This window comes from Carcharodon carcharias, chromosome 23 (genome assembly GCF_017639515.1).
Source record: "Carcharodon carcharias isolate sCarCar2 chromosome 23, sCarCar2.pri, whole genome shotgun sequence".
NCBI classification, from domain to species: Eukaryota; Metazoa; Chordata; class Chondrichthyes; order Lamniformes; family Lamnidae; genus Carcharodon; species Carcharodon carcharias.
The window spans coordinates 43,069,868-43,097,817 of record NC_054489.1 but is presented as its reverse complement, the minus strand read 5'-3'; the positions used below and the strand labels follow the sequence as shown (position 1 = coordinate 43,097,817).

Below are 27,950 nucleotides of genomic sequence, written 5' to 3'. Positions count from 1 at the left end.
CAATTCCCAGCTGTGCTGGAAAAGTTGGCGTATGTGGCAGCATTGAGGACAGGAGCAAGGTGCTTGTCACATTCACCATTCAGACTCACTCATGTAGACTGGCCACTTGGCTGAAGTACCAGAGGTCCTGCCGTTACAAGGAGAATGGTACTCCAGTAAGATTCAGCACCTTCAGTACAGGAGAGAAAAGGATAAAGTTCTCTGTGCAGAACATCTTGCTCAAATATCCTTTATGAAGTGCAGTACATGCTTTCCCATATCGCTGTCCCTGGTGAAGTTACTTCACTCCCTGGTTCTCAAGTCTAAGCAGACTAATACTTTATCCAACAGGACTCAAACATTTTGGTGGACCAGGACAGTGTGTTCAGAGCAGTGTTTGAATTACACATTGATTTTCAAACTTTTCTATGCTAAAGATCCCTTGTAAGCACTGGCATACTCCCAGAAACACAATGAAAATATTAACACACTTCCAGAGATCCCTGTCCCAACTTCTAAAATACGCATCAGATTTCCCCTTCTCCAAATAAAAACAGCTGTTCATTGCAGAAAATTTAAATCAGGATAAAGCAACAAAGGAGAAAGAGAGAGGGGAAAAATAAACAAATCAAATGAATGGCTGAATCTGCCTTGGAAGCAGAGATCCTCTTACAGACCCCAGTTTGGCAGAGAACACAATCCTCTGGCACAGGAAGAAGGTTCAACAAACCTTTTTTAAATGTCCTAATCTTAGTTTGAAGATTTCTTCCTGTTCATGGTATTCTGCTAAAGTCAAGCTGCAAAAAGGAAAACAAACAGGTTATCATATTTCTGCTGAGGTTAACCGCAGCATCATTAGTTACAGCACAACCTTGAGAGTTTTGCACTGAACATTTAATTCATCTCTTTCAAGGTTTAAAAACCAGAAGCATTAATTTTGTAAACTTCAGAGGTTTGGTGAAGTGCATTGCATCTTAGACTTGGATTTATTCAAACTGAACTGGCTGATGGCGCTTTGCCGCAAACAAGGTTTCCGTTTCCATCTCATCTGAAAGACAGCACCTCTGACAGTGCCACACTCCTTCCACACTGCTCCGGTAGCTGGTAGTTGCTCGAGAAATTACTTTAAACTTATTTTTGGTAAATATCTAATACTTCAATCAAGTCACCTCTTAATCTTCTAACCTCCAGCGGATACAAGCCTAACCTGTACAACCTTTCTTTATAAGACAACCCACCCATAAGTTTAAGTAACTTAAGTTACAGCTATTTTTTCCATTACCAAAGAACTGGGGTCCCTGATATCCATTCCTTATTATCCTTTATAATCAGATATATTTACAGAACAAAGGTTTCAGCATAAAGTGCAGACTCTGAATGCTGTCAGGCAAATAGAGCAAATGTGGAACCAGTGAAAGATCATTAAAAGAGACCAAAAGGCTCAATCAATTGACTGCATAACTAAATAGTCACTTTAAGGTCAATTTGCTTGTAACCTGACTCACGTCTCATTTTCTGCTCCATTTGCTTTGTTTTTCCTCTGTTTTTGCTCATTATTTGTAGGCAGCATCTGACACATGGCTGCTGGTTTCCGTTTTGCTAACAGCTTCCTCTGTCGCTCAATCTCCTCTCGCTGGGTGTTTATCCGCTCCTGTTGTCTGCATGACAATCATAAAGAATTTAAAAAGGTGAATTTGAGACTGTGGGAGAGCTCCATGGCAAGGGAAAGTGAGGGGTGGGGTCAGCTGAAACGATCCAACTGTGTTAATGAATTTTAATGGATCAGCAACAAAAAGCAGCGCACATGCTCTAAAACTGCAACACAAAGTAGTTAAAAAAATTATTTGTTCATGGGATGTGGACGTTGTTGGCTAGAGCAGCATTTCTGTCCATCTCCAATTACCCTCGAGAAGATGCTGTTGGTGGTAAACTACCCTTTTAGAGCCATGGCAGTCCTGGTGGTGTAAGTACACCCACATTGCTGTAGGTAGGAACTTCAAGGATTTTCACTCAGTGACAGTGAAGGAACAGTGATATTGTTTCAAGTCAGGATGTTGTGTGACTTGGAGGGCAACATGCAAGTGGTGCTGCCCTTGTTCTTTTAGGTGGTAGAGGTTGCAGGTTTGGAAGGTGCTGTGGAAGGAACATTGACCAGTTACTGCAATGCATCTTGTATATCATACACACTGTTGTCACCTGGCACCAGTGGTAAAGAGAGTCAATGTTTAAGGTGGGTGATAGGTACTAGTCAAGCTGGCAGCTTTTACCTGGATGGGGTTGAGATTTGCGAGTATTGTCCGAGCTTCACTCATCCAGGCAGTTGGGTCTGACTTGTGCGATGGATATGGTCAACAAGCTTTACCCAGCCTCTGATCTGTTCTTGCTGCACAATATTTATGTGGCTGGGTCCAGTAAAGTTGTATCAAACCATCTGTTAAAAATTCTAAAAGTAAAACTGGATAGACCACCCAACATTAACCTAGGCACAGCCCATGGGTAAGAATGACAGCACTGACCCTAGCCCCACCCCCACTCAAGATGTTGTGGGTGGGGGATTCAGTTATAATATTGCTGTTGAATGTCACGGGGAGGTGGCTGGATTCTCTCGTTAGAAGTGGCCATTGCCCGACACTTGTGAGGCACGACTGTTACTTGTGACATGGTGGCCCATGCCTGAATGTGGTACAGGTCTTGCTGCACATGGGCACGGACTGCTTCATCATCTGAGGAGTTGTGAATGGAACTGAACACTGTGTAATGATCAGTGAACATTCCCATCTCTGACCATAGGATGGAGAGAAGGGCTTTGATGAAGCAACTGTAGGTGCTTGGGTCTAGGACACAACCCTGAGGAACTCCTGCAGGGATTGAGGTGACTGGCCTCCAACAAGCACAACCATCTTCACCTGTGCTGGGTATGACTCCAACCAGTGGAGAACTTATCCCTATTTCTAGTGACTTCAATTTTACTTGGACTCTTGATGCCACATTCTATCTAATGTTGTCTTGATTCAAGGCAGTCACTCTCACCCATGGGCTGTGCCTAGGTCAATGCTGGGTGGTCTATCCAATTTTACTTTTAGAATTTTTGATAGGTGGTTTGATACAACTGACTGACTTGCTAGGTCATTTCAGAGGGTTGTGTAGCAGCAGTTTAAAATTGCAAATGTTACTGGACACCCATACAATAAACATCCCCCACCCCCCAAACACACACAAACACATCACTGATCACACAGACAATTATCTGACCAACAGGTTAGAGTTTCCATCTATCATGGTTCTTGTTTAAAAATTCACACTACATAAAAATCAACAGGGATGGCTACATACAACCTTATCATCTGCTGCTCCATAAATCATGGGATTGATTGGGAGTAGGAGTCCGGTTTCTAGCTACTGTACATACTATTGTGTTTCGCCTTCCTAATGGTTTCCTCCCCTAAAAGATTTTTTTTGTTTCAGTTTTTCTCTCTCTAAGTTATTGATTTTCACTGGTTTGCAAAATGCTTGTTCCATATTAATCAGGTCCTCTCTTATATTGAGTTTCAATATCTTTACCATTCTCCTTCCTATATTTGCATTTCTGTAGCTTTCCTTTCTTATCCTGTTGGTTTTCGGCTCACGTGGGTTATTATTCACGGAGAGTACATACAAAAATACCTTTGATGACTTGTTTACTTTACCATTTTCCAACAATTTTTTGAAAACCTTTTGAACTTTCAATACAAATAAGATGCTGATACATCGAAATACAGAAAACCAATTTCTCTCCTCACCACACTCTCCATTCACAAGTGCTCATCTGCCCAGTGGAACTTCTGGGTGGCTACAGACTTTTAATTCACAATCTGATCTGATAGTCATCTTGCAGCCATGTCCCTGTAATGGCTAAGATTGGGATCTGAATATTCAAGGGTACATGACATTTAGGGAAGGACAGGAAGCTTGGAAAAGATAGAGGGGTAGCTCTGTTAATTAAGGATGACATTGGTACAATAGAGAAAGATGGCCTTCGTTCTGGAAATCAAGATGTAGAATAATTTTGGGTAGAGATGAGAAATAGTAAAGATAAGAAGTCACTTGTAGGATTGGTTTATAGTTCCCCTAACAGTAACCATACTGTAGGATGGGGTATACAGGAAAAAATGAGAGTTTATGAGAAAGGTACAGCAATAATCATCTATATATAGACTGGATGAATTAATTTGGAAAAGGTAGCCTGATGATGAGTTCATAGGGTGTTTTCAGGACAGTTTCTTAGAGCAGCACATTCAGAGCCAACCAGATTAATTAATGAACTCATTGCGAAGGCGCCCCTAGGTAGCAGTGGTCATAATATAATTGAATTTCACATTCAGTATTAGGGAGAGAAGAATGGATCTAAGAGTAGTGTGTTTTAAATTTAAATAAAGGCAATTACAAGGGCATGAAGACAGAGCTGGCTAAAATTTTCTAGGAAATTAAGTTAAGGGATAGGTCAGTAGAGATGCAGTGGCAGATATTTAAGGAGATATTTCAGAATAGTTGGAAAAGATAGAGTCTTTCTTTCTCACTAGAATGAAAGGAAAGGACTGTGTAGCTTAACTAAGGTAGTTAAACATAGCATCAAATTGAAAGAAAAAGCGTATAATTCCACAAAGATAAGTGTCAGGTCAGAAGATTGGACAGAATATAAAGAACAGCAAAGAATGACTAAAATTAATAAGCAGGGAGAAATTAGAATACAAGAGATAACTTGCTAGAAATATAAAACACTAAGAATTTCTACAGGTATTTGAAAAAGAAAAAAGTAGTGAGCATCGTTCCCTAGAGATTGAGAATGAGGAATTAATAATGGAACTTAAGGAAATGTTGGATAAACTGAACAGATATTTTACACCTTTCTTCATCATAGAGGATACAAACAACATCCCAGACATAGGCATAAATCAGGAGGTGAAAGGGAGGGAGGAACTCAAAACAATTGCAATCAGCAAGGAAAAGGTACTGAGAAAATGATTAGAATTAAAAGCTGACAATTCCCATGTCTTGATGGACCTCATCTGAGATCCTAAAGGGAGTAGCTGCTGAGATAGAAGATGCATTGGTTTTAATTTTCCAAAATTCCCTCAATTCAGGAAATGTCCCATCAGTTTGGGAAATAGCATGTGTGACTATTGTATTGAAGAAAGGAGGGAGACAGGAAGCAGGAAACTACAGGCCAGTTAGCTTAACACCTGACATAGGGAAATTGCCAGAATTTATTATCAAGGTTTTAGCGGGGCACTTAGAAAATCTCAATGCAATCAGGCAGAGTCAACATGCTTTTGTGAAAGTGAAATCATGTTTGACTACTTTATTGGAGTTCTTTGAGGAAGTAACAAGCAATATAGATAAAGGGGAACCTGTGGATGTGTTGTACTTCGATTTCCAGAAGCATTTGACAAGGTGCCACATCAAGGGTTACTACACAAAATAAGAGCTCATGGTGTAGGGGAGTAACTATTAGCATGGATAGAGGATTGGTTAGCTAACAGGGAAGAGAGAGTAGACATAAATGGATCATTTTTACTTTGCAAGATTTGACGAGTGGAGTGCCACAGGGATCAATGCTGAGGCCTCAACTATTTACAATTTATATCAAATGACTTGGATGAAGGGACTGAATGTATGATCACTAAATTTGCTGATGACACAAAGATATGTAGGAAAGTAAATTGTGAAGAGGACATAGGAGTCTGTAAAAGAATATAGATAGATTAAGTGAGTGGGCAATAATTTGGCAGATGGCATACAATGTGGGAAATGTGAATTTGTCAACTTTGACAGGAAGAATAGAAAAGCAGCATGTTATTTAAACTGAAATAAATTGTAGAATTCTGAGGTACAGAGGGATCTGGGTGACCTGGTACAGGAATCACAAAAGAGTAGCATGCAGGTACAGCAAGTGATTAGGAAGGCAAGTGGAATGTTGTCATTTTTTACAAGTGGAATAGAATTCAAAATGTTTTGCTGCAGTTGTACAGGGTGTTGATGAGACCACATCTAGAGTACTGCGTACAGTTTTGTTCTCCTTATTTAAGAAGGGATATAACTGTGTTAGAAGCAGTTCAGAGAGGGTTCACTCAACTAATCTCTGGGATGGAGGGGCGTTATCTTATGAGGCAAGGTTGGGCAGGCTGGGCCTGTATCCATTGGAGTTCAGAAGAATGAGAGATGACCTAATTGAAACATAGAAGATCCTGAGGGGACTTGACAGGGTGGATGCTGAAAGGATGTTTTCCCTTGTGGGAGAGACTAGAACTAGGGGGGACAATTTAAACAACAAGGGATCCCCCATTTAAGACACAGATGAGAAGAAACCTTTTCTCTCAGAGGGTCTGAAACTTCAGAACTCTTTCCCAGAGAACAGTGGAGACTTGGTCATGGAATATTTTTAAGGCAGAGATAGATAGATTTTTGACTAACAAGGGAATCAAAGGTTATCGGGGATAGGCGGGAATGTAGAGTTGAGGCCACAATTAGATCAGTCATGATCTTATTGAATGATGGAGCAGGCCTGAAAGGCTGATTGCCCTACTCCTAATTTGTATTTACATACAAAATGACATTGGGGGTTTAGGAGTCAACATTATCCTCCTTTTCCCAGGCAGTAATCTGGCAGAATGGACCCCAATCCTGTGGGACAACTCGCCCGATTTTCCTTCCATTCTGATCAATGTGATGAAAATCAGGCAGGTTCAAGAAGGGACGGGCACCACTCTGCCAAGGCAGTGAAGACAAAAATTACTGCCATTTTGTGATGAGCTGTCAGGAGCAGGAATGTTAAAGTGAGCACAGTCCCATTGCCACACTTTGGCCATAGCTCAACCGTCAGTACTTACTTAATAAGATTCTGAAACGCGTAACCATCTGTCCATTGCTCAGTGAAGGAGGCTCCATGCCGGACTGTGGTGAAGTGTCCTAGTCGCAGACGGTCCTGCATACTTTTGTCTCGACAGGCAAGCTTCTCTTGTTTTGACTGAACAGGAAAAAAATTACAACAGATTTACAAAAAGTGAAAAAACACAATTAGCCAGCTAACCCTCACTCCTTGTATTGTTGTGTTCACAATGAATGACATCCTGTGGTCATGAAGTTCGAAAGGCTGAAGAGCACAGGTAATTTTGAGCATCCGGTTATTTAACTACTCTCTAATCCCACTCCCATTTGTCTCTCAAAGTTTCCCCAGGCTCGTGGCATCCTGTGATTGACAATACAGACTGGTTAACCCCTTCGACCACTGAGTACTAGGAGATGCAAAGAACACCCAGCCAGGAGCTCAGCAGCTAACACCTGCCACCAACCCCCCTCCGCCCCCACTTCTGGTCAGTTCATAGTATACCCAGCACTCCCAACAACACACTCCTGAAAGCCAGTGGAGTGACAGAAGTGAGACATCTAAAATAATCAAAGTCCAACTTTGAATGTAAGAACAGAGAATAGCATTTGCATAGACATGTGTGATACAAAAATTGTCACCTTGTACAAAAACAAAGAAACAAAGGGGATTGCAGTGACTGCAATAATTACTGAGGTATATTCTTGTTCAGTATTGTGGGGAAGGTCTTTGCTCACATTGCTCTGATCAGATTGCAGACCCTGCCTGGAATCATGCATCGACCCAGAGTCTCAATGTGGCTTCAAGTGCTGACAGTCAACAGTTGATATGATTTTCTCACTCAGCAGTTACAAGTGCCGCAAACAGCACAGACTACTGCACATCTCTTTCACAGACCTCACCAAGGCCTTCGACCTCGTCAGCAGAGGCAGGCTCTTTAAACGGATGTGAAAAGTTGGCTGCCTGCCTGGACTCCTGGGCTTCATTTCTTCTTTCCATGAGAACATGCAGTTTCATCATTTACAATGGAGCATCATCGGACACTTTCAAGGTCAACAGCCCTCGAACGCAGGGCTGTGTCCTGGTGCCAACTCTCTTTGGCATATTTTTCTTCATGTTGCTCTTTGGACACTTTTGACCATTCAATTGAGGGTGTCTTCCTGCACACCAGAGCCAATGGCAAGCCAAGACCAAAGTGCGTAATGTCCTAGTCCGTGAGTTGCTATCTGATGGCGATGCCGTGCTAGCATTCCATACTGAAATTCACTTGCAACAGCTTGTAGGTCGGTTCTCCAGGGCTTGCAAGGAGTTTGGACTGACAAATCAGCGGCTGGAAGACCAAGATCCTGGGCCAGGACCTAAAGACTCCATCTTCCAGAGTGAGATTATCAGTGTTGATGGGAGTCACTGACAGCTTCACATAACTTGGATCGACAAATTCCCGCAACCTGAATCCTGATGCCGAAGTCAGCACCAGGATTGCTAAGGCCGCAGCTGTCATGTCAAGTTGAGAAGTCTAGTGCGGATCAAAAGCAAACTAAGTGAAAATACAAAGCTTTGTGTGTAGCAGGCTTGTATTCGCAGCACCCTCCTTTAGAGTAGTGAGGCATGGACAAGCCAAGAAAAGCAGTTGAACAGCTATCACTTCCTCTGCCTCAGACAAACGCTGGGCAACTCCTGGCAAGACAAAGTGGCAAATATGGAAGTACACAGAGTGCAGGGATCCCCGACATGTTTGCCCTTGAGTCAACCGCAACTCGGTGACTGGGGCATGGGCATGTAAACCGAATGGATGATGGGCACAGCCCCAAAGAAATGCTCTATGGCAAGCAAGACTTCAAGTTTATGGGCATCGGAGTCGCTGCATGGGAATTCCTTGTTGTTGACCGGAGTGCCTGGAGACAAGCAGTCAGGGAGGGTGTGGAAAACGAGGTCGCCAAAGAAATGACCAGATGGCGGAGGAGAGCGCCCACCAAGGCTATTCATCTGTGCCAGTTGCAGAAGGGATCGCCAATCACGAATCGGCCTCAACAGCTAAAACAGATGATGTTCAGTACAGAAGTGACATCACAGAATCTCTACAGTGCAGAAGGAAGCCATTTGGCCAATCGAGTCTGCACTGGCTTGCTGAAAGAGCATTATACCTCATCCCACTACCCTGCCTTGTCCCCATAACCTCGCACATTCTCTCTTCAGGTAGCAATCCAATTCCCTTTTGAATACCTCGATCGAACCTGCCTCCACCACCCTCTCAGGAAGTTCGTTCCGACTCCAACCACCCTCTGGGTAAAAAACAAAATTCCTCACATCACTTTTACTCCTTTTGCCCATTATTTTGAATGTGTGACCTCTAGCTCTTGATGCACTCAAGAACGTGGCAACAGTTTCTCACTATTTACCCTGTCCATACCCCTCGGAATCTTGAATACCCCTATTAAGTCTCCTCTCAGCCTTCTTTTCTCCAAAGAAAACAGACCCAACCTCTCCAATCTACCCACGTAGCTACAGTTCTTCATCCTGGGAATCGAGTTAATCGGTGGGGTGGGGAGGGCAGACAGGAAAGTGGAGTTAAGGCCACAATGAGATCAGCCATGTTCTTATTAATGGTGGAACAGGCTCAAGGGGCCAAATGACCTACTCCTGCTCCTAATTCTTGTGATCTTATGAGACAAAGTCCCGTCTTCACACTGAGGATACCGTCCATCATGTTGCGAGGCACTATCACTATGGGATAGATTCAGGATGGATCTAGATATAAATGGGCATCCATGAGGTGCTGCGGATCATCAGCAACAGCAGAATTGTATTCAGCCACAATCAGTAACCACATGGTCCACATATCCCTTTCTCTACCATTACCATCAAGCCAAGGGACCCTGGTTGAACATGAACTGCAGGAGAACATGTCAGGAGCAGCACCAGGCATTCCTAAAACTGAGATTCCAATCTGGTGACCCTACACGATGGGACAATGCAGCATGCTCGAGGCAGGGTGAAGCAATCTGGTGACCCTACATGATGGGACAGTGCAGCACGTTCGAGGCAGGGTGAAGCAATCCCAAAAACAATGGATCAGATCAAAGCTCTGCAGTCCTGCCACATCCAGTCAGGAAAGGAATGGATAATTAAACAACTAACAGGAAGAGTAGGCTCCACAAACATCACCGTCCTCAATGATTCCAGCCTAACAGAACAAAAGACTGAGTTATGTGTTTAGTGATCCCGGGAGTGTTACCGATATCTTCCCTGGATCCCAAGGCTAGGAGAGACAATCTGGAAGGTATAGGGAGCTGGGACTTGTCCGTGAGAGCAATTGAAGGCACGAGAACTGAAATAACCTAGAGTTAGAAAGGAGAAAAGGCTCCAAAAATGGAGCAGTCATCAACAGGACATCAATTAATCTCCTCTTATGTTGGAGAAATGAAGGTCTCGACAGTATGCCTGTAACAACATTAGTTCATTTGACATTTAGCCACATAATAAGCTCCAATCCAGTTATAGGGATCACGAACATCAGCAGAAACAAACTCCAGCATGTCAGCATGAACATGGCTCATTCCCGGACATGATTAGCAGCAGCACTAAAGCAGCACTCACTTGAGAACTCGCTGGTGGGTCAGCAGATGGGTTGACCGAATGAATCCCTTCCCAAACTCAGAGCAGGTGAACGACCTCTCCCCAGTGTGAGTGCATTGGTGTGTCAGCAGGTGGGATGAGCGAGTGTATCCCTTCCTACAGTCAGAGCAGATGAACGGTCTCTCCCCAGTGTGAACTCTCTGGTGTCTCAGCAGAACACTTGTGGTTTTAAAGCTCTTCTCACATTCAGAACATTTGAAAGGTTTCTTGTCAGAGTGAACATACACCCTGGGCATAGTCCATTGTCTCATGAGATAGACAGATGCCAATAATAATAGTAATTTTTAAAAATTTGGAAGTCCTGCTTGATGCCATGATCTGGGTTGTGCATTCGGACTGGCTACCTCTTGGGAAATGGAAGTGCCTCATTTACATTGTGAGCCAGCTGCATGAATGAGAAGATGTAAAATATGGTTATATATGCCACTCCCTCTTGTGCTGGTTTCCTATCAACTTAACAAATGAAACTGAAGAATACTATCCCAAAATACTTACGTATTCATTATTAGTATCACATAATGAAATAGCAGCTTGCAAGTTTGATACCAACTCCTTAATCAATCACTAAAAATAGCAATACTTATGCCTATAATTTAATATCTCATTCCAGCTATTGATGCTTTGCAGATGGCAACCAATCTGATTTGGAGAGGGGGGGGTAAGAGACAGCTTCTGCCAGGGGGAGGGCACTGATCAACAACCCTCAGTATCTGTAATAATCCCCATTTAAACTGAAGGAAAAATGGAACAAAATAATTCCCTCACTCAATACACAAGCCATACGCAAGAGGATGGTATTGGAAGCACTTCTTATTTTATGCTATGAGATTAGCCTCAGGCCTTTCTTTCAAGACCCCACTGTTTTCAGTGGAACTGTTGTAGAAAGAAAGCAATAATGAAAGACTTGTACTTTATATATATATATATATTGTTTTTAACAATCTCAGGACCCCCCAAAGTGCTTTACAGTCAATGAAAGAATTGTGGCAGCCAACTTTTGCAGAGCATGTTCCCACAAACAGCAATGTTGATAATGACCTGAAAATCCGTTTCTTCATGATGTTGACTTGGGAGATAAATATTGGACAAGATACCTTGGAGAACGCCCTGCCCTTCTTTGAAATAGTACCATGGGATCTTTTACATCCACCCAAGAGAGCTGACAAAACATTGATGATGGCATTAAAGCAGTCTAGCAGTGAGTGAGACCCTGCTGGGAAAACAGAAGCTTCTAAAACAAAGTCAATCAAAATTCTCCTAAGGCCAATATGTTCTTTAAAATAGCAAAGTACTCTGGATACAAAGAATTCTCCCTATATTTCCTGTGGAGCAATGCTTTCAATGATCGCTCTCAAATTAATGGCCATCGTACCTTTTCTATTAGTAGCTTTTTGCTCATTGTCACACATTTATTTAACCGTTCTTTATATCTTTCAAGCATTTTCTGTTGCTCATCTATTTGTCGTCTTAAATCACAATTTGTCTGAAATAGAAAGAAAGAAAGTCAATGAGCCACTGCTACACTTACAACATAGTACAACAGCATCTGTTGTTATTGACAATGCCCATGCTGCCTTTAAGATTAACGACAAATAAACAGCATGTCTAACCATTTACAACAATAAAAGGTGCTATATAAATCCAAGTTCTTGTTGATGAAATGGCCACAGGGAAAAAAAATTGCTGCCTTTCAGTTTCAATTTCCTTAGAGGCCCTGTAGGGAAAGTTCCGGTACTATAAAATTAAAATAGTGCACTGCGGCCAAAATGTTCTGTTTGGTATTGTTACTTCAACACCTGTGATAGTCCATTCTTTATAAACGATTCAACTGCTGGTAAAAAAAAAATAACACCAGTCAGAAACTCTAGGTTCAAATGCCCGCTGTTGTACAGTCTGACCCTGCACCACAGAAATAGCTTTCACCACGAACATCCAAAGAAGCATTTCAGCTTTTCACACCACGTGCGGTTGGGATACAAGTCCACACAGGATGCTGTGGAAGCCACAGAATTCTTTAACAAAGGGAGGCTTTAGACGGTACAGCAAATTAGACACTGGCCTTTCAGCTTTGGGACCCAGCTTCGTATCTAGCCCACAATGGGATGACAGCCCCTTCTCTGTTGGCTAGAAGCATCCTATAATTATTAAAGTATTGGGCTGCCTCAGCCCAGTTCCACAGCAAACCAACCAATAACTGGCACGGGGAGGGCTGGCAATCTCAGAAGTCGCTTGTAGATGATTTGCGAAGTGGAAAAGTGTATTCAGAATTTGAAACACAGGCACATAGTTGGGAAAAAGATAGGGGAAGCTTTATGCTGCAGATGCCTTTACTTGCAAATGACTTGGTCGCTCTTCACGTTATTTGGAAACGTACACATTGTGATGCACCATGTATCAAAACTGCATGGTCCAGGCTGAATGGAGCAGCAGTTCTTTTCCTGCCCCATTGTTTTTTGCATATTCATCTAACCATAACCCAATAATACTTTCTGCTTCAGGGTGACATTTAAGTAGAAGAGAACAATATCAATTTCAAGCACCAACTAACCTTGCTTTGAGGAATATAAAATTCACCACAGAACAATCAAAAAAAATGAAAGTTTTATTAAAAATATATCTCTTATCTTCTTTCTGCTTCTCCCATCTTACCTGGGGTCACCACAATGCTGGTTGATAACCCACCTCCAGCTCCTCCTGCCTGGCACCCATTCCCTCGTCCGATCCTGTGTTAAGTCTCTCGCCACCACATCTTCCCATCTACCCTGAGGACGGCCTCTTCACCTTCTTCCTGCTAGTCCCATCTCCATTACTCATCTTACCACATTTCCATTCTCTCTCTCTCTCTCTCCACAACAGGTGATCACACCATTTCACTCTCTTCTTGGCTACTTTCTTTGACGCCCCCACAATCTTCATTAACCCCCTGATGTGCTGGTTCCTGATTCTGCCCCTTCTTGTTGTTTCACACGCCCATCTCAGCATCCGCACCTCATTAATATCCAGTCATTTGTTCCTCTCTTCTTGATGTTGCCCAAGCTTCTGCATGATAATAACAAGGCCGGTCTCACAACTGTCTTAGGATTTTTCCTTTCGGTTTCAGCAATATTATCACAAGACTCCACTGCCCTTCTTCCAATTCTTTTAATATAAAAGTAAAATCTCTTCTCCACCTTCCAAATAATAAATGACAAAAAGTTTTCCAAAAAGTTCACAACTGCACTTATTAAAGTGGAAGATTTTCTGACAAACACCCCCGAAATAGATTTCCAAATGTGTTTTGCAAAAGTTCTGTGTTTTTTTTTTACAATTAGGAACATTTTTTCAGAAACAGGAAGGAGAGGCAACCCTTTCCCAGTGGGATCATTCACAGGATGGCACTGACAAACATATGATTATTTCCTTATCTTAGTTCATGGCATACGATTCTGGAGAGCTTAGTCAATAAAAGAACCATGTGCACAAAAGGAATAAAAACTCAGCATATCAAAGAATCTCAGTTTACATTTTACGGAAGGTGTACTCCCACTATAAGTGGTTTTACATGTAGTGCTTACATTCCCATATATACTGTATTAGGTGTCCAGATTGTAACAGGATGAGCTTATCATCTTTTGTGTAAATGCTGGCCACACACTTTAGCCCAATCTTGAGTTGATGCTCTCACTTTGACTGCCGGCATGTTCAATTTCTTTTGGCATGCCGCCAGGAGGCGCTGTATCACTTTAGCTCAAATGCAGAGGGTTCATGGGCAGAGTGCTAGTTGCTCAGAACAGTCGGGCCATTCATAATTCATGTGCAAATTTAATTCTCCAGCTGTTACTGGCCTTGTATTTGCCCAAACTTCAGACTGCCATTTCCATAAGTTACTATATACACTGATGTGGTTGGCAAGGGTTTGCATCGCTGAAACAAAATGCTAGAAATCTCTAGACTCCTTACTCTTTGATCTTCGTCACTGGGGAAGTTTACATGCATTCCAGTATACTTTCTTTTGTAGGATAAAGGAGTCCACAATTAATCAACCTTTGGACTAAAGTCAGCTTCATTTCCATGTTTAAAAAGGCAGCTCATTTCACAAACAGGACACGTCAGGATTGGGCTGCACAACAACAGGCTTCTTTTTGTCTCCCTGCTCATGTGGCTGTTCACCAAGTTGGGAAATGGCCCACTTCCCCTCCACTGCCCAATGAGCACAGACTCCCAGCTTTAAAGACCATCTCTTTTTCATATAAATAATATCGGATGGCGGTTAATTCCTGAGGTGTGGATATTGCTTCTCTGTGACACACACACACCTCATTCCCCCGCAACCAACATATATCCCACCCACCACTCCCCTACATCCCCCAACACACAGGCACAGACACCAAACCTCAATAAATTATTGTGCTGTCAGTACTTCATGTGTTTCTTCTTCCCCTCACCCAGCTTTTCACAAGGCTAATTTAGAACTTGAAATGGTGTTGGTTTACATTCCATTTGGCTTTTTAAATTCTCAGGAGGGCATTAGCTTTTAAGTCACCTTTTACATGTATTTGAATTTTTCAATAATTTGAATTAAGCAACAGAAAAAACGCAAAGCAAGAATTTAGTGCAAATAACGGCTCAAACTGATCATAATTTGCACTAAGACCTGGGTAAAGAGTAGGCTGCACTCTACTCGATTAGTTATGGAGTGTGTCCATCATTAGATGTGATATCTAAAAAAAAATGAGCTGATCAGCTCCAATATTCTACTCCTTCATCTCCTCCTTACCTCAAATACAAGGTCACTCAATTAAGTTGCAAATTTATGGACATATCAGACAGAAAGACCACTACAGTCCATCCAGCCAGCTCAAGTATCACATACTATTTCTGTAGTTATTTGTTTCAGTAAGGGCTAGGACAATAGAAAAGGTACAGCAAGCAACTTTTCATAAAGGAATTAGCTCTATTCACTTTTTCGCCGAATGGTAGTGAAACAATTTATGCAACACTTGCCAAACAAAGCAGCAAGATTATACCTAAAATAAAGACTCTCTCTAGCAGAACATCCAATATCAACAGAAACAAATGTAACCTGTGCAAAGATGACCAATTCATGGGTAAAGTGTCAGTGACTACGTCTGTGACGGGGATGAGAGAGACCCAATTAAAAAAAAGTTTACGCTTACTTTTAGTGTTACGCTTTTGGGTGGCACATGTTGTGGAGAAGGTGGGACTCCAGTCCACCTTAACCGGAGTCCGATAGAAGCACTCGTAGGCCTTGGGTATAATTAAATAGTCAAACTTAAAAATTACATCATCATTCTTAATTACCCTAAAGGAAAATGAGATTGTAGGTTTTTGGAAGAAGGTTAACTATCTCTCTCCCTGAAATTGACAGCTTTCTAGTACCTCATCCATTTGGCCACTATTCAGGTCAACCTAGTCACGGAACGCTGACAAGTGACAACACATGACAGGCACCCCAGCTACCCTTGCCTGACAACATACATCTTCCAGTAGTGATTCCTGGATATTAGTCAGCATTGGAACTCTTTGGGCGATTTTCAACCCCAAATTCATGGCAAAGGCCAGTGGAACTCCTCCTGGTGAAATGGAAAACTGCAACTTCCAGCCACTAACAACTTACCTCCCAAGTTAAAGATGTTTGACATCGCAGTGAAATCAATTTTTTGACGAATTTTTGTGTGTTTTTTTTTAAGTTAGCATCTGTGGGAGTGACCCTTGGTTGACTGGAGACTAACACTTAAGTCACAGAATGTACCAAGTTGGTACATGTGACTCTGCATCAGGGCAGGGGGCTGAACCCTGTTGGGAGATACCATGGGTCAGTTGAAGGGTCAGTGAGCAGTAGTTAGTGAACAGGTCAGGAGCTGAAGGGGAGGAGACTCTGCTCCGCGCAGCTGAAGCGTTGTCATTAGCTCCATGCTGCTGAGGGGCCCAGAGGCCCCAGAAGCCATTGGTAGCTCCAGCTGCTAAGAACTGTGGCTTAGTGGAGCCCAGTATCAGTTGTTGGCAGCCGTGTGGTTGATAAACTGGGACCGTGCATACGTTTAGATGCTGGAACGTAGCCTGGCCAACATGGGGTGGGGGCACAGTCTCGGTCGGAGCTCAGCCCAACTGGAAAAGAAGCCCAAGGAGAGCGGACCTGGGAGCAAATTGGGTTAGGACTGTACCCGTGGAACTCTATTCAGGTAGAGTAGAGCTGCTGTTGGCTGGGGATCAGGCTAGCTCTCTGAAAGAGAGGAACTGAAATCCCTCAGAAGGAAAAAAGAGTTACAAAGAATTTTTGTGATTCACTGATGTCTGAGTAGGTTGCTGAGAAAATTCAGGGGTCTGGTCTTGCTTGTGTCTGTTATTAAATGTGCAGTTTGTGGTGTGTTCGACCACAGTTTACCTGTTAATTCATGTTACCTGGACGTTAGAGCATAAGATAGATAGTATTGACTGTTTGCTTTGTTAACTTGTGTATAGTAAAGTTTCTTCTGCTTATTCAAAACCGTGGTATCTTGTGGTTTTCTGCTCTTAGTAAGTACCTGAGATTTCAAATCTTGCCTACTGCTAAAAGTTGCTGGTCCCTAACTGGATCGTAACAAAATTTGCAGTTCTTGTCTGGGATTGTACAAAAATGTAGGGATCTGGTCTGTGATTGTAACAACATTTTCTGGTTGATTTACTTCAGAAACAATGATTGGAACATGAAAGGAGCATTATGGCATAAAACCACAGGCGCTCTCTGCTGACCTCCAATTCTGGCAAAAACATACAGGCCCTGAAATTGATGGGCAGACTGGAACTTGTGCTGCAGCTTTTTGGCCCACCAGAAGAACCAGAGTATCTTATCCAAAAGTTGTGTACTTGCTTAGAAAAAAATCCCACTTCAAACCCTAGCGATTGAATTCTAGTTTTTTTTTAAAGAAAAGGATTTCTACTGTTTGTGCCCTGCTGTATCTATTGGTTATTGAGTACTGTTCAACCATATATGACCAGGTAGATTAATTGGTACACACATTTGTCGATTATTCTACCTTCAGTAGGGATGAGAGAATACAGCGATTATCCCATGCATTCTTCACTTAAAGATATACACATTTAATGATTGATTGTTACCTCTAGGCTGATTAACAGGTACATGGCTTGTGTAAGGATTCAGGTTTTACGCATTAGGGACTCTGCCAGCATATGGAAAATGCTGTCCAAGTATGAATATGGAAAACTATCATGAATAATCCCAAAACTGCAGCTATGCCTCCTTCAGTTGCAGCTCTGTTAGATAGAAATCTAACCTTGGAACGATAAAATTAGCTTGATTTTAGTGGTACTCAAACAGTGGACGTTCCTGGCTCTGCTGCCATCTGGTGGAAGTGATGAATACAACAATTTGTCTGGAAAATTCAGTCTACATTAAACATTAAGCACCTACAACCCAAAACATATAAACTCAGCTTTATCCTTCAGATGCCTATGAAATCATTATGTAGTTCCACTGCTTTCAGTTTTTAAATTTACTAGCTTGTGTACTCCTCCTTTTCCCTCCCACCATGACCACAAAAAAAAGAGAAGTTGAGCATGCATTATTATTTTTCTTTTGAAGTAGTTACGTTTTTAAACACTTCGCTGAACAAACTTTATAAAAGCATCAAAATTATTCAAAGCAGCCACATTCTAACAATTTGGTTCCTACCAGGTGGTTCTTATAAAAATGAAATTACCTGTTTTGGTCTCTCTTTCTACCGCACTTGGAGAACAGAGCCAAAGTCAAAATTTCCCATCATCTCTGTGTCAAATGACACATCCCACAGGACCATGCTTTTACTGGGCAGTCTGATCTGAGGCAACAGTGTCAATGCCCAGGCAGGCACGAACTGGAACACTGCAGCTGAATTTCTCCATAGCACCTAATTTAGAAAGCCTCTGACACCAAAAACTTAAGGTTACTCAATCTCGTTTTAAAATATGCTCAAATCTCAAGAATCAGTTCAGCTCAAATCTCAAGAATCAGTTCATTTCTAGCCCATGAGAGAAATGTGTGGATTTCAAAAGCCAAAAGTGGAATTGTGTAGCCACACAACCTACTCCTGGAGGGCAATAAATGACAGTCACATACCAATGGTTTGTCTGTAAATTTAAGTGGGTGCTGTAGGTTGAATCAAAACACTGTGCATCAATGTATTGGTTGGGTACTCAGGCTCACACTTTGCCGTGGCTAAATATGTTAGTGAGAACTGCGACTGGGAACTGCCTTTGGAGGCCACTTTCAGGGCGGTACTACCAGGTTCCTGTGGGATTGGTTATTCACCCGAATAAAGTTTGGAAGACATAGAGATTGGAAAGTGGAGAAGATAAACAGGTCACATTCTCACCAGAAAAGCACAAAAAACACTTCATATGACTAATAGTTTTAGAACATGGATTTGATTCAGACTGTCGCAAGCTGAAATTTAAAATGACATTTTTTTTAAAGCTGGAGTCAACCACATCCAATGACATTGAGAACAACAATATTAGGACAATGTTGCTTATCAGAGACATCGCTCTGAGCTGGCAATTGCCCTGGTGCTTTTTAACTTGAGAAACAACCAAATTAATTTATGACCAAATACAAGGACAAACCAGTTTCTGAGCAAGAAGGCAGTGAAGTAACCCTCAAAATATTCAAGGGTAGAAAAAAGCAGGGAAATGGTGAACTGCAGAAGGGCACATCCGGGAAATTAAAGAGTTTGGAATGAGATGTTAATCTTCAGTATGCTCAGGTTAACAGGAGAGCACATCTCCCTCCAAGATCTGGACAAAATTCCTCTAACCACCCACATTGGTCTGTGTAAACTTTCCGTCGCCATTTTGTAAAGACTGGCAGCCAGCCATTAAGTTGTGAATTACTTGCAGTTTTCTGTCATTCTGGTGACACGTCATCCATTGCTTGACAGAAGTAGGCGGGATCAGGCTGCAGCAGGAGCCTAAGGCATTACAGAACCACTGCAACCTGAAGGAATTCCATTAGCGCAACATATCTCTACTACAGGGTATCCAATTAACTTATCCAAAGGCCAAGTTGACACCTGTAGTTGCACAACAGGGCCACACGGAGGCCTCCCCTCACTAGCATTACTTAGCAGCAATGCTTGTACAGAATTTGAACAGAGATTCAGTGAAACTTCCCAACCCCAAAAATCCATGAGCGCTATGCTTACAAAACACTTGCTGCGACTCCACACATCAATAAAGCAGATAGTGCAAACACAAGTACTGAATAGATGAGAGTTATAAATATATCAGTCAACCAACCAGATCCACTTTAATGTTATTTTTTTTAAACAATGTACAAGCTTTGAGGAACTGTATTCATTTGAATAGTCAGATAACCTACAATGTTAGAAGATGTGTACTAAGTTGCATACTTTTGCCATCTGATTCTCCATTTGTAGCAGTAAATGAGAAGCCATTTTATATCTTCTTCTTGCCACTTTAAATGTGTGAATTTGCACCATCTTCTCATGTATTTTGAAAGTTTGAGGCTTAAAATCAACTCCCAGACCTTTCACATTTACACTAGAACAAAGAAACTAACTGCTCAAATCTTGAAATAAGGTTGAGTCTTAGGTTGGCCCTACACTCACTGGAGTTTGGACGAATGAGAGGTGATCTTTTTGAAACATAAGTTGCTGAGGGGACTTGACAAGGTAGATGCTGAGAGGATGTTTCCCCTTGTGGGGGAATCTGGAACTAAGCAGCACAGTTTAAAATAAGTTTTAAGACTGAGATGAGGAGGAATCTCTTCTCTCAGAAGATTGTTAATCTTTAAAATTCTCTACTCCAGAGAGCGGAGGAGGATGGGTCATTAAGTGTATGGCCTGCTGATTTAAAGGGATGATTCCGCAATCTTCTGTGACCAATAGCATTGAGGGGAGGGCACATTAACAGCCCACAATTTCCCAGTCTACCCTCCCTATGGACGCTAGAATGCACAATGTGTCCTAATACCTAGCACTTCAAACTAACCCCAATATTACTTTAGATATCAATGCGATGCATCTTAAATAGCTCAGGTGGTATACGACCGAGCCACATGAACCAGCTGAATCTCAGTTAGTCCCGAATCTATGCTGAACTTGGCTATAGGACAAAATTCAGTCCAATTGAGGCACACAATTGAAAGTGCATGGGAAACAAAAAGGTTAAGGTCCACTTTTGAGTGTTTATGAAACGTTTGTCTTCTTTTTCACAGTTAGGTTTGCTTCTGCAGTACGATGCTTGGAGATTTGTAATATCACCTTCAATAGTATGGGTCTTGGAGGTGAAATTAACCTTTTAATGACTACAAGAATGCAATCTGAAAATTCCAACTCAGAACATCTGAAATGTTCAAAGCTGTTATACACATTTGATTAGCAGAAGAGCTGTTAGCCACATAGACTGAGAAAGGGAAAATTGGGGCAATCAGTTGCTCTCGAAAACATAAGAAATAGGAGCAGGAATAAGGTCATTCAGCCCATTGCACCCTCTCTGCCATTCAATAAGATCAAGGCCCTAACTCCACTTTCCTGCCTTCCTCCCTATAACTCTTGTGGATCAAAAGTTTGTCCAGTTCAGCCTTGAATATATTCAATGACTCAGCCTCAGCTGCTCTCTGGAGCGGAGAATTCCAAAGATTAACAACCCCTTGAAAGAAGAAATTCCTCCTCATCTCCATCTTAAATGGGAGACCATTATTTTTTTTTTAAATAAGTGCTCCACAGTTTTAGATTCCCCCACAAAGGGAGACATCCTCTCAGTATCTATCCTGTCAAGCGCCCTCAGAATATTATGTTTCAATAAGATCACCTCATTCTTCTAAACTCCAACCTGCTCAGCCTTTTCTGATAAGACAACCCCTTCATCCCAGGAATCAGCCCAGTGAACCTTCACTGAACTGCTTCCAATGCAAGTATATCCCTGCTTAGACAAGGAGACCAAAACTGTAAACTTGTTACTCTAGGTGCAGTCTCACCAACGGAAGTCGTAGCAAGACTTCCCTACTCTTATACTCCATCGCCCCTGCAATAAAGGCCAACATTCTATTTGTTTTCCTAATTATTTGCTGTAGCTGCAATGCTATCTTTTTGTGATTCATGTACCAGGACACCCAGATTCCTGGTTCTACAGTCTCTCCTCATTTAAATAAATTTCTGCTTTTCTGTTCTTCCTGCCAAAGTGGATAACCTCACATTTTCCCACATTACATTCCATCCGTCAGATTTCTGCCCACTCACTCAACCAAAGCTTATCCCTTTACAGACTGTGTCCTCCTCACAATTTGCTTTCCTACTTATCTTTATATCGGCATCAAATTTGGTTACAACACAGTTGGTCCCTTCATCCAAGTCATTAATACAGATCGTAAATAGTTGAGGCCTCAGCACTATGATCCCTGTGACACTTCACTAGTTGCTAACATGAAAATTACCTATTCATCTTGACTGACTGTTTCTTGTTAGTGAGCTAATCCTCTATCCATGCTAACATATCATCCCAACAACATGAGCTCATGGCACCTTATCAAATGCCTCTGGGAATCCAATTACTTCTACTGGTTCCCCTTTATCCACCCTGCTTGTTACACCCTCAACAAAACACAAATAAGTTTGTTAAACATGATTTCCCTTTCACAAAACCATGACTCTGCCTAATTATATTATCTACATGTCCTGTTACTACTTCATTTAATAATGCATTCCAATATTTTTCCAATGACAGATGTTAGACTGTTGGACTATAACTTCCTGCTTTTGGACTGCTTCCTTTCTTGAAAAGTGGTGTTATTTTTGCAGTTTCCCAATCCACTGGGATACAAACATGCAAATTAGAAGCAGCAGACGGCCACTCAGTCCCTTGAGTCTGCTCCGCCATGCAACAGGATCATGGCTGATCTGACTGAACCTCAAGCCCACATTCCTGAATACCCCCCATAACCTTTCACACTCTTGTTAATCAAGAATCTATCTAGCGCTGTCTTAAAAATATTCAAAGACTCTGCTTCCTCTGCCTTTTCAGGAAGAGAGTTCCAGAGATGCACAACTCGCAGAAAAAAATTCTCCTCATCTCTGTCTTAAATGAGTGATGCCTTATTTTTAAACAGTGACCCCTAGTTCTAGGTTCTTCCACAAGAGGAAACATCCACTCCACATTCACCCTGTCAAGGCTCTTCAGGATCTTAAAGGTTTCAATCATGTTGCCCCTTACTCTTCTAAATTCCAGTGGATACAGGCCTAATCTGTCCGACCTTTCCCCATAAGACAACCCGCCCATTCCTGGTATTAGTCAAGTAAACCTTCCCTGAACAACTTCTAACGCATTTACATTTGCCCTTAAATAAGGTGACCAGTACTGTACACAATACTCCAGATATGGTCTCACCAATGCCCTGTGCAACTGCAGCATAACCTCCCTACTTTAGTAATCAATTCCCCTCACAATAAATTATAACATTCTATTAGCTTTCCTAATTACTTGCTGTGCCTGCATACTAGGCTTTTGCGACTCATGCACTAGGACACCCAGATCCCTCTGAATCTCAGAGCTTTGCAATCTCTCACCATTTAGATAATAAGCTTCTTTTTTATTCTTCCCGCTAATATAAACAACTTCACATTTGCTCACATTATACTCCATTTGACAGACCTTGGCCCACTCACTTAACCTATCTACGTCGCTTTCTAGCTTCCTTATGTCCTCTTCACAATTTACTTTCCTACCTAACTTTGTGCTGTCAGCAAATTTAGCAACCATTCCTTTGGGCCCTTCATCCATGTCATTTATATGTATATTGTAAAAAGTTGAGGCCCCAGCAATGATCCCTGTTGTACACCACTCATCACATCCTGCCAACCAGAAAAAGGCCCATTTATGCCAACTCTCCATTCCCCATTTGCTAGCCAATCATCTATCCATGTCAACATGTTACTCCCTACACCATGAGCTTTTATTTTCTGCAATAACCTTTAATGTGGTATTCTATCAAATGCTTCTGGAAATCTAAATACAGTGCATCCACCTGTTCTCCTTTATCCACAGCACAAATGGCTCCTTCAAAGAACTCCAATAAATTGGTTAAACATGATTTCCCTTCCACAAAATTATGTTGACTCTGCCTGATTGCCTTGAATTTTTCTAAGTGTCCTGCTATAACATCTTTAATAATAGCTTCTAACATTTCCCTGTGACAGGTGTTAGGCTAACTCACCTGTAGTTTCCTGTTTTCTGTCACCCTTTTTGAATAAAAGAGTTACATTTACTATTTTCCAATCTAATGGAACCTTCTCCGAATCTAGGGAATTTTGGAAAATTGAAATCAATGCATCAACTATCTCACTAGCCACTTCTTTCAAAACCTGAGGGTGAAGTCCATCCGGAGCTAGGGATTTGTCGGCCCACAGCCCCAATAATTTTGCTCAATACCATTTCCCTGGCGACTGTAATTTTCCACCGAGATTCTCCCTCCCATCCATTTTCTATTTTACAGCTATATTTGGGATATTACTTGTCCTTTACAGTGAAGGCTGAAGCAAAATACCTGTTTAATTAATCCGCCAACTCCCTACTTTCCATTATCAATTCCCCCAATGCACTTTCTATATGGCCAATGCTCACTTTAACTCTTTTCTTATTTAAATATCTATAGAAACTCTTACTATCCATCTCTATGTTACGAGCTAGCTTTCTCTTGTACTCTAATTTTACCCTCATTAATCTTCGTCATTCTTTGCTGTTCTTTATATTTTTCCAATTTTCTGACCTGCCACCCATCTTTGCGTAATTATATGCTTTTCTTTAAGTTTGATACTGTCTATAACATTTTTAGTTAACCACGGATGGTGGGCCCACCCCTTGGAATTTTTCTCTCTCATTGGAATGTATATATATTCTGTGCATTCCGAAATATCCCTTTAAATGTCTGCCACTGAATCTCTATTGACCCATCCCTTAACTTCATTTGCCAGTTTACTTTAGCTAGCTCTGCTTTCATTGCCTCATAATTGCCCTTATTTAAGTTTAAAACACTAGTCTTGTTTTCCAGAATCTAGGGAATTTTGTAAGATTACAGCCAATGCATCTACTATCTGTGCTGCCACTTTCAAGACCCAAGAGTTCATACCATCAAGTCCAGAGAACCTGTCAGCCTTCAGTCCCATTAGTTTACCACTTATTTTTTCTCTAATGATAGCAATTGTTTAAAGTTTCTCCCTCCCACTTCCCCTTTGATTTTCTGCTATTATTGGGATGTCTGTTAATGTCTTCTACAGTGAAGACACTTAAAAAATACTTGTTCAAAGTCTCAGCCATTTCCTGGTGTCCCATTAATTCCCCAGTCTAAACCCTTTAAGGGACTATCGTTTACTTTAGCTACTCTTCCTTTTTATATACTTGTAGAAGCTCTTATTTTCTTTTATATTTCTTGCTAGTTTACTCACATATTCTAACCTCTCCTTCTTTATCATTTTTAAAATTACTCTTTGCTAATTTCTAAACTTCTCCCAATCTTCTGGCCCACCACAAATCTTTGCAGCATTGTACATCTTTTCTTTTAATTTTATACCATCCTTAACATCCTTAGTTGGCCACTATCTATCTATTGAGAGATATGAAATATCTCTTTAAATGTCTGTCATTGCATATTTACCATCTGACCATTTAACCTATTTTCCCAGTTTATTTCAGCTAACTTTGTCTTCATATTTAAGTTTATGATACCAGTTTCAGACCCCAGTTTCTCATCATCAAACTGAATGTGAAATTCTTTCATGCTATGAGCACAATTTACCAGTCAATTTCCACTCCATTATACACGAGTTACTATTCCAGGGTGTGAAGTGATCTTAAGATGTACCTTTGCGTTTTGCTAAATTCAAAAAGCAGGCTTAGCCAAAAAGAGAGTTTTACCCGTAGTAAATCATCGATTCTTCCCTCCTTTTTTTCTAAGTCTGAATTTTTGCTGCTTTCCAGGGCAGTTAGTTTTTCCAGCGTGAAGTCTGTCTGTAAACATATGAAACAATTTCTTTTAGTATGCTTTAATGCAACTTTCAGGGAAATAATGAGTAACGAACAGGTAGAAAATGATTGATTTTCACTCCAATTTAGTATTTCTTTCATTTGCTATGAATAATTAATGGCTGTGAATTATGCACACAGATCTAGATAGGACGTCAGCTTCTGGGTGAAATTGATCAAGCACTTGCATATTGTTTAACTATATTTTTATATATTATATAGATATTGTGATGAAACCTATACTTACCTTGCCGAGTTCAGAGATTGGGAACTCTGGTTTCTGATGAACCTCGGGCTATTCAGGCGTACGCTGGCCGGGAACTGGCGGCACATGCGTAGTCCAGGTATTTTACGTTATTCAGGCTGAAGGCCCACCCTGCATGCCTGCGCAGAAGGGAGAAAAAAAAAGAAGAATGGCGCAAAAGGCCAGACCAGGTGGCCTGGTACAGAGCGCCATTGTTGAGTGAGTGCCCCAGGGAGCGAGAGAGAGGATGAGGACAGGGAGTGGCCCCAAACGGAAATCGCAGGTAAGGTACAAAGACAAGGGGCAGAAATTGGTCCTGTTAAGTTAAAAAGAAAAGGAGTAGAGAAATAGGCTCCAAATTAAAAGTAAGATCTGCAGGGAGCAGACTTCAAGCAAAATGGGCACGAGAGAAGCCCTGAAGATCTGAGAAGGCAGCTGAACATTGGTGACTCCATATTGCGGGCTGTTGGGGCAGTGGTGTTCTGCTTGACCAAGATCTAAAGTTGTGCTTGTAAAGGTGACACTTGAGTGTGCTCAGAAATCCTGGAAGGTGAGACTGAAACCCTGCGAAATGGGCCACTGTTGAAGCCATCCTAGTGGGAGCAACTTTTGGAGAGAATTCCAAGATGAAATCTTCAAAAAGTAGAGATTGGAAACCCTTGTGAGAAAGATGAAGTTTCAGTGAGATTGGTTGGCTCAATGTTTGGGTGATTTGTTGAGAAATCCATGAAATTGGGTTTGGTCGCAAGTGTCATTTATTCTGCAGTGTGGTGTGTTCGAACACAGTTCTCCTGTTAATTCACATGTACTTAATACTTACCCTGAATGTCAGCATGTTAGGTAGATATTGTAAATTGTTTTATCCTTCTGAACTTGTACAATAAGGTTTATTTTTGTTTGTTCCAAACTCATGGAATGTGACTTCATTCACTTAGTAAGTGTCTTGAATCTCTAACTTTGTCTAGTTTAAACAAAATGTTATTGGTTGCAAACCAGATCTCCTCCCCCCAACCCCCTCAACAACCTGGAGTCTGGCCAAGGATCATAACAATATTGTAAAAAAAATACACACACACACAAACACACACTTTTCAAAACACAAATGTTAAATGCTGCTCTAAAATTTTGCTTTTTTTGGCTGAAATGAAAACTGTTAATGTTTTCGAACAGGGGATTACATTTGTTTGCAAAGTGAATATTTCTCTCAGTCTGCTGATATCACTACCCCTGCACTCATCACACAGCCTACAATATAATGCTAAGGTGCTTGCAGCTCTAACAAATATATTTTAGAAATTCATAATTAGTGTAATGTGCCCTAACTTCATAGATGAACATTAAGATGGGATATTCAACCACTAGTGCTGCATTATACAAGCTTTGAGAAGGAAGACTTATAAAAAATATTCATGATTGTGACACATCATAAAGTATAATTCAATGATTAGGCATAGTAATAGATACAAGGGCAAAAATAACAGCCACATGATGTAAACCCCCCCTGCTTCCCCTCCATGACCCACCCCCCAAATTAAAATAAACAATTTTAGCTTCTAAATCGCAGAAAAATGTGGGCCTAAGTATTTGTTTAACTGCTCTGGATTACACCCCACAAATACAAAGCTGGCAGAGATCAGACAAAATTAGGAAGTTAGGAGGTACAACTTTTCAAACGTGTGGAATGAGATACTCACTTACAATGTGGGGAGTTATGTTAATTTCTTACAAACGGAACTGCAGTATCTGGTTGTAAAATAAAGTGTGGAATGCAAAGGAGTATAGAAGCAATAAGCAATCTACAGGCATCAAGATGGGTTCTACATTGTTGAAGATCATGGAAATGTCATCCATGGAGCTCAACTGGTTAGGATTGAAATGTTAGATTGATATATAGTGAAAAGGATTGTTATTTGGTGAGATCAAATAAGCCAAAAAGGTCTTCACAGTCCAAATCTATTGTGTGACACAAGATCCTGAGTTTTAATCAACATACATTTACTGTCAGTAAGTGTGACATGGCATATTTTACTTTATATAAATAGTAAGCATTATGGTTTGATATGGAAGCTGTTGATCTAAATTTATAATCCAGCCTAGGTTTATTACCAAGTCAATTTCAAATGTATATATGGATAAACTAACAATAGTTAAATTGGCCACAATTCTGATTTTCTTAACATTTAGGCACCAATCTGAAAAAAACTATAAAGGTGAACA

General features: G+C 41.2%; 1 protein-coding gene across 5 annotated transcripts in view; it reads right to left on the bottom strand.

The window, feature by feature from the left end:
* Positions 1-27,950, bottom strand: part of tlk2 (tousled-like kinase 2) — a 153,131-nt gene that overhangs the window by 55,665 nt on the left and 69,516 nt on the right. For all 5 annotated transcript variants that reach the window (XM_041173335.1, XM_041173337.1, XM_041173338.1 and 2 more), the window contains 5 exons: positions 25,382-25,474; positions 11,850-11,960; positions 6,846-6,982; positions 1,485-1,637; positions 710-776 (listed from right to left, as the gene is read on the bottom strand). In XM_041173335.1, coding sequence (XP_041029269.1) covers positions 710-776; positions 1,485-1,637; positions 6,846-6,982; positions 11,850-11,960; positions 25,382-25,474 — 561 coding nt within the window. The remainder of the gene's footprint in view (positions 1-709; positions 777-1,484; positions 1,638-6,845; positions 6,983-11,849; positions 11,961-25,381; positions 25,475-27,950) is intronic.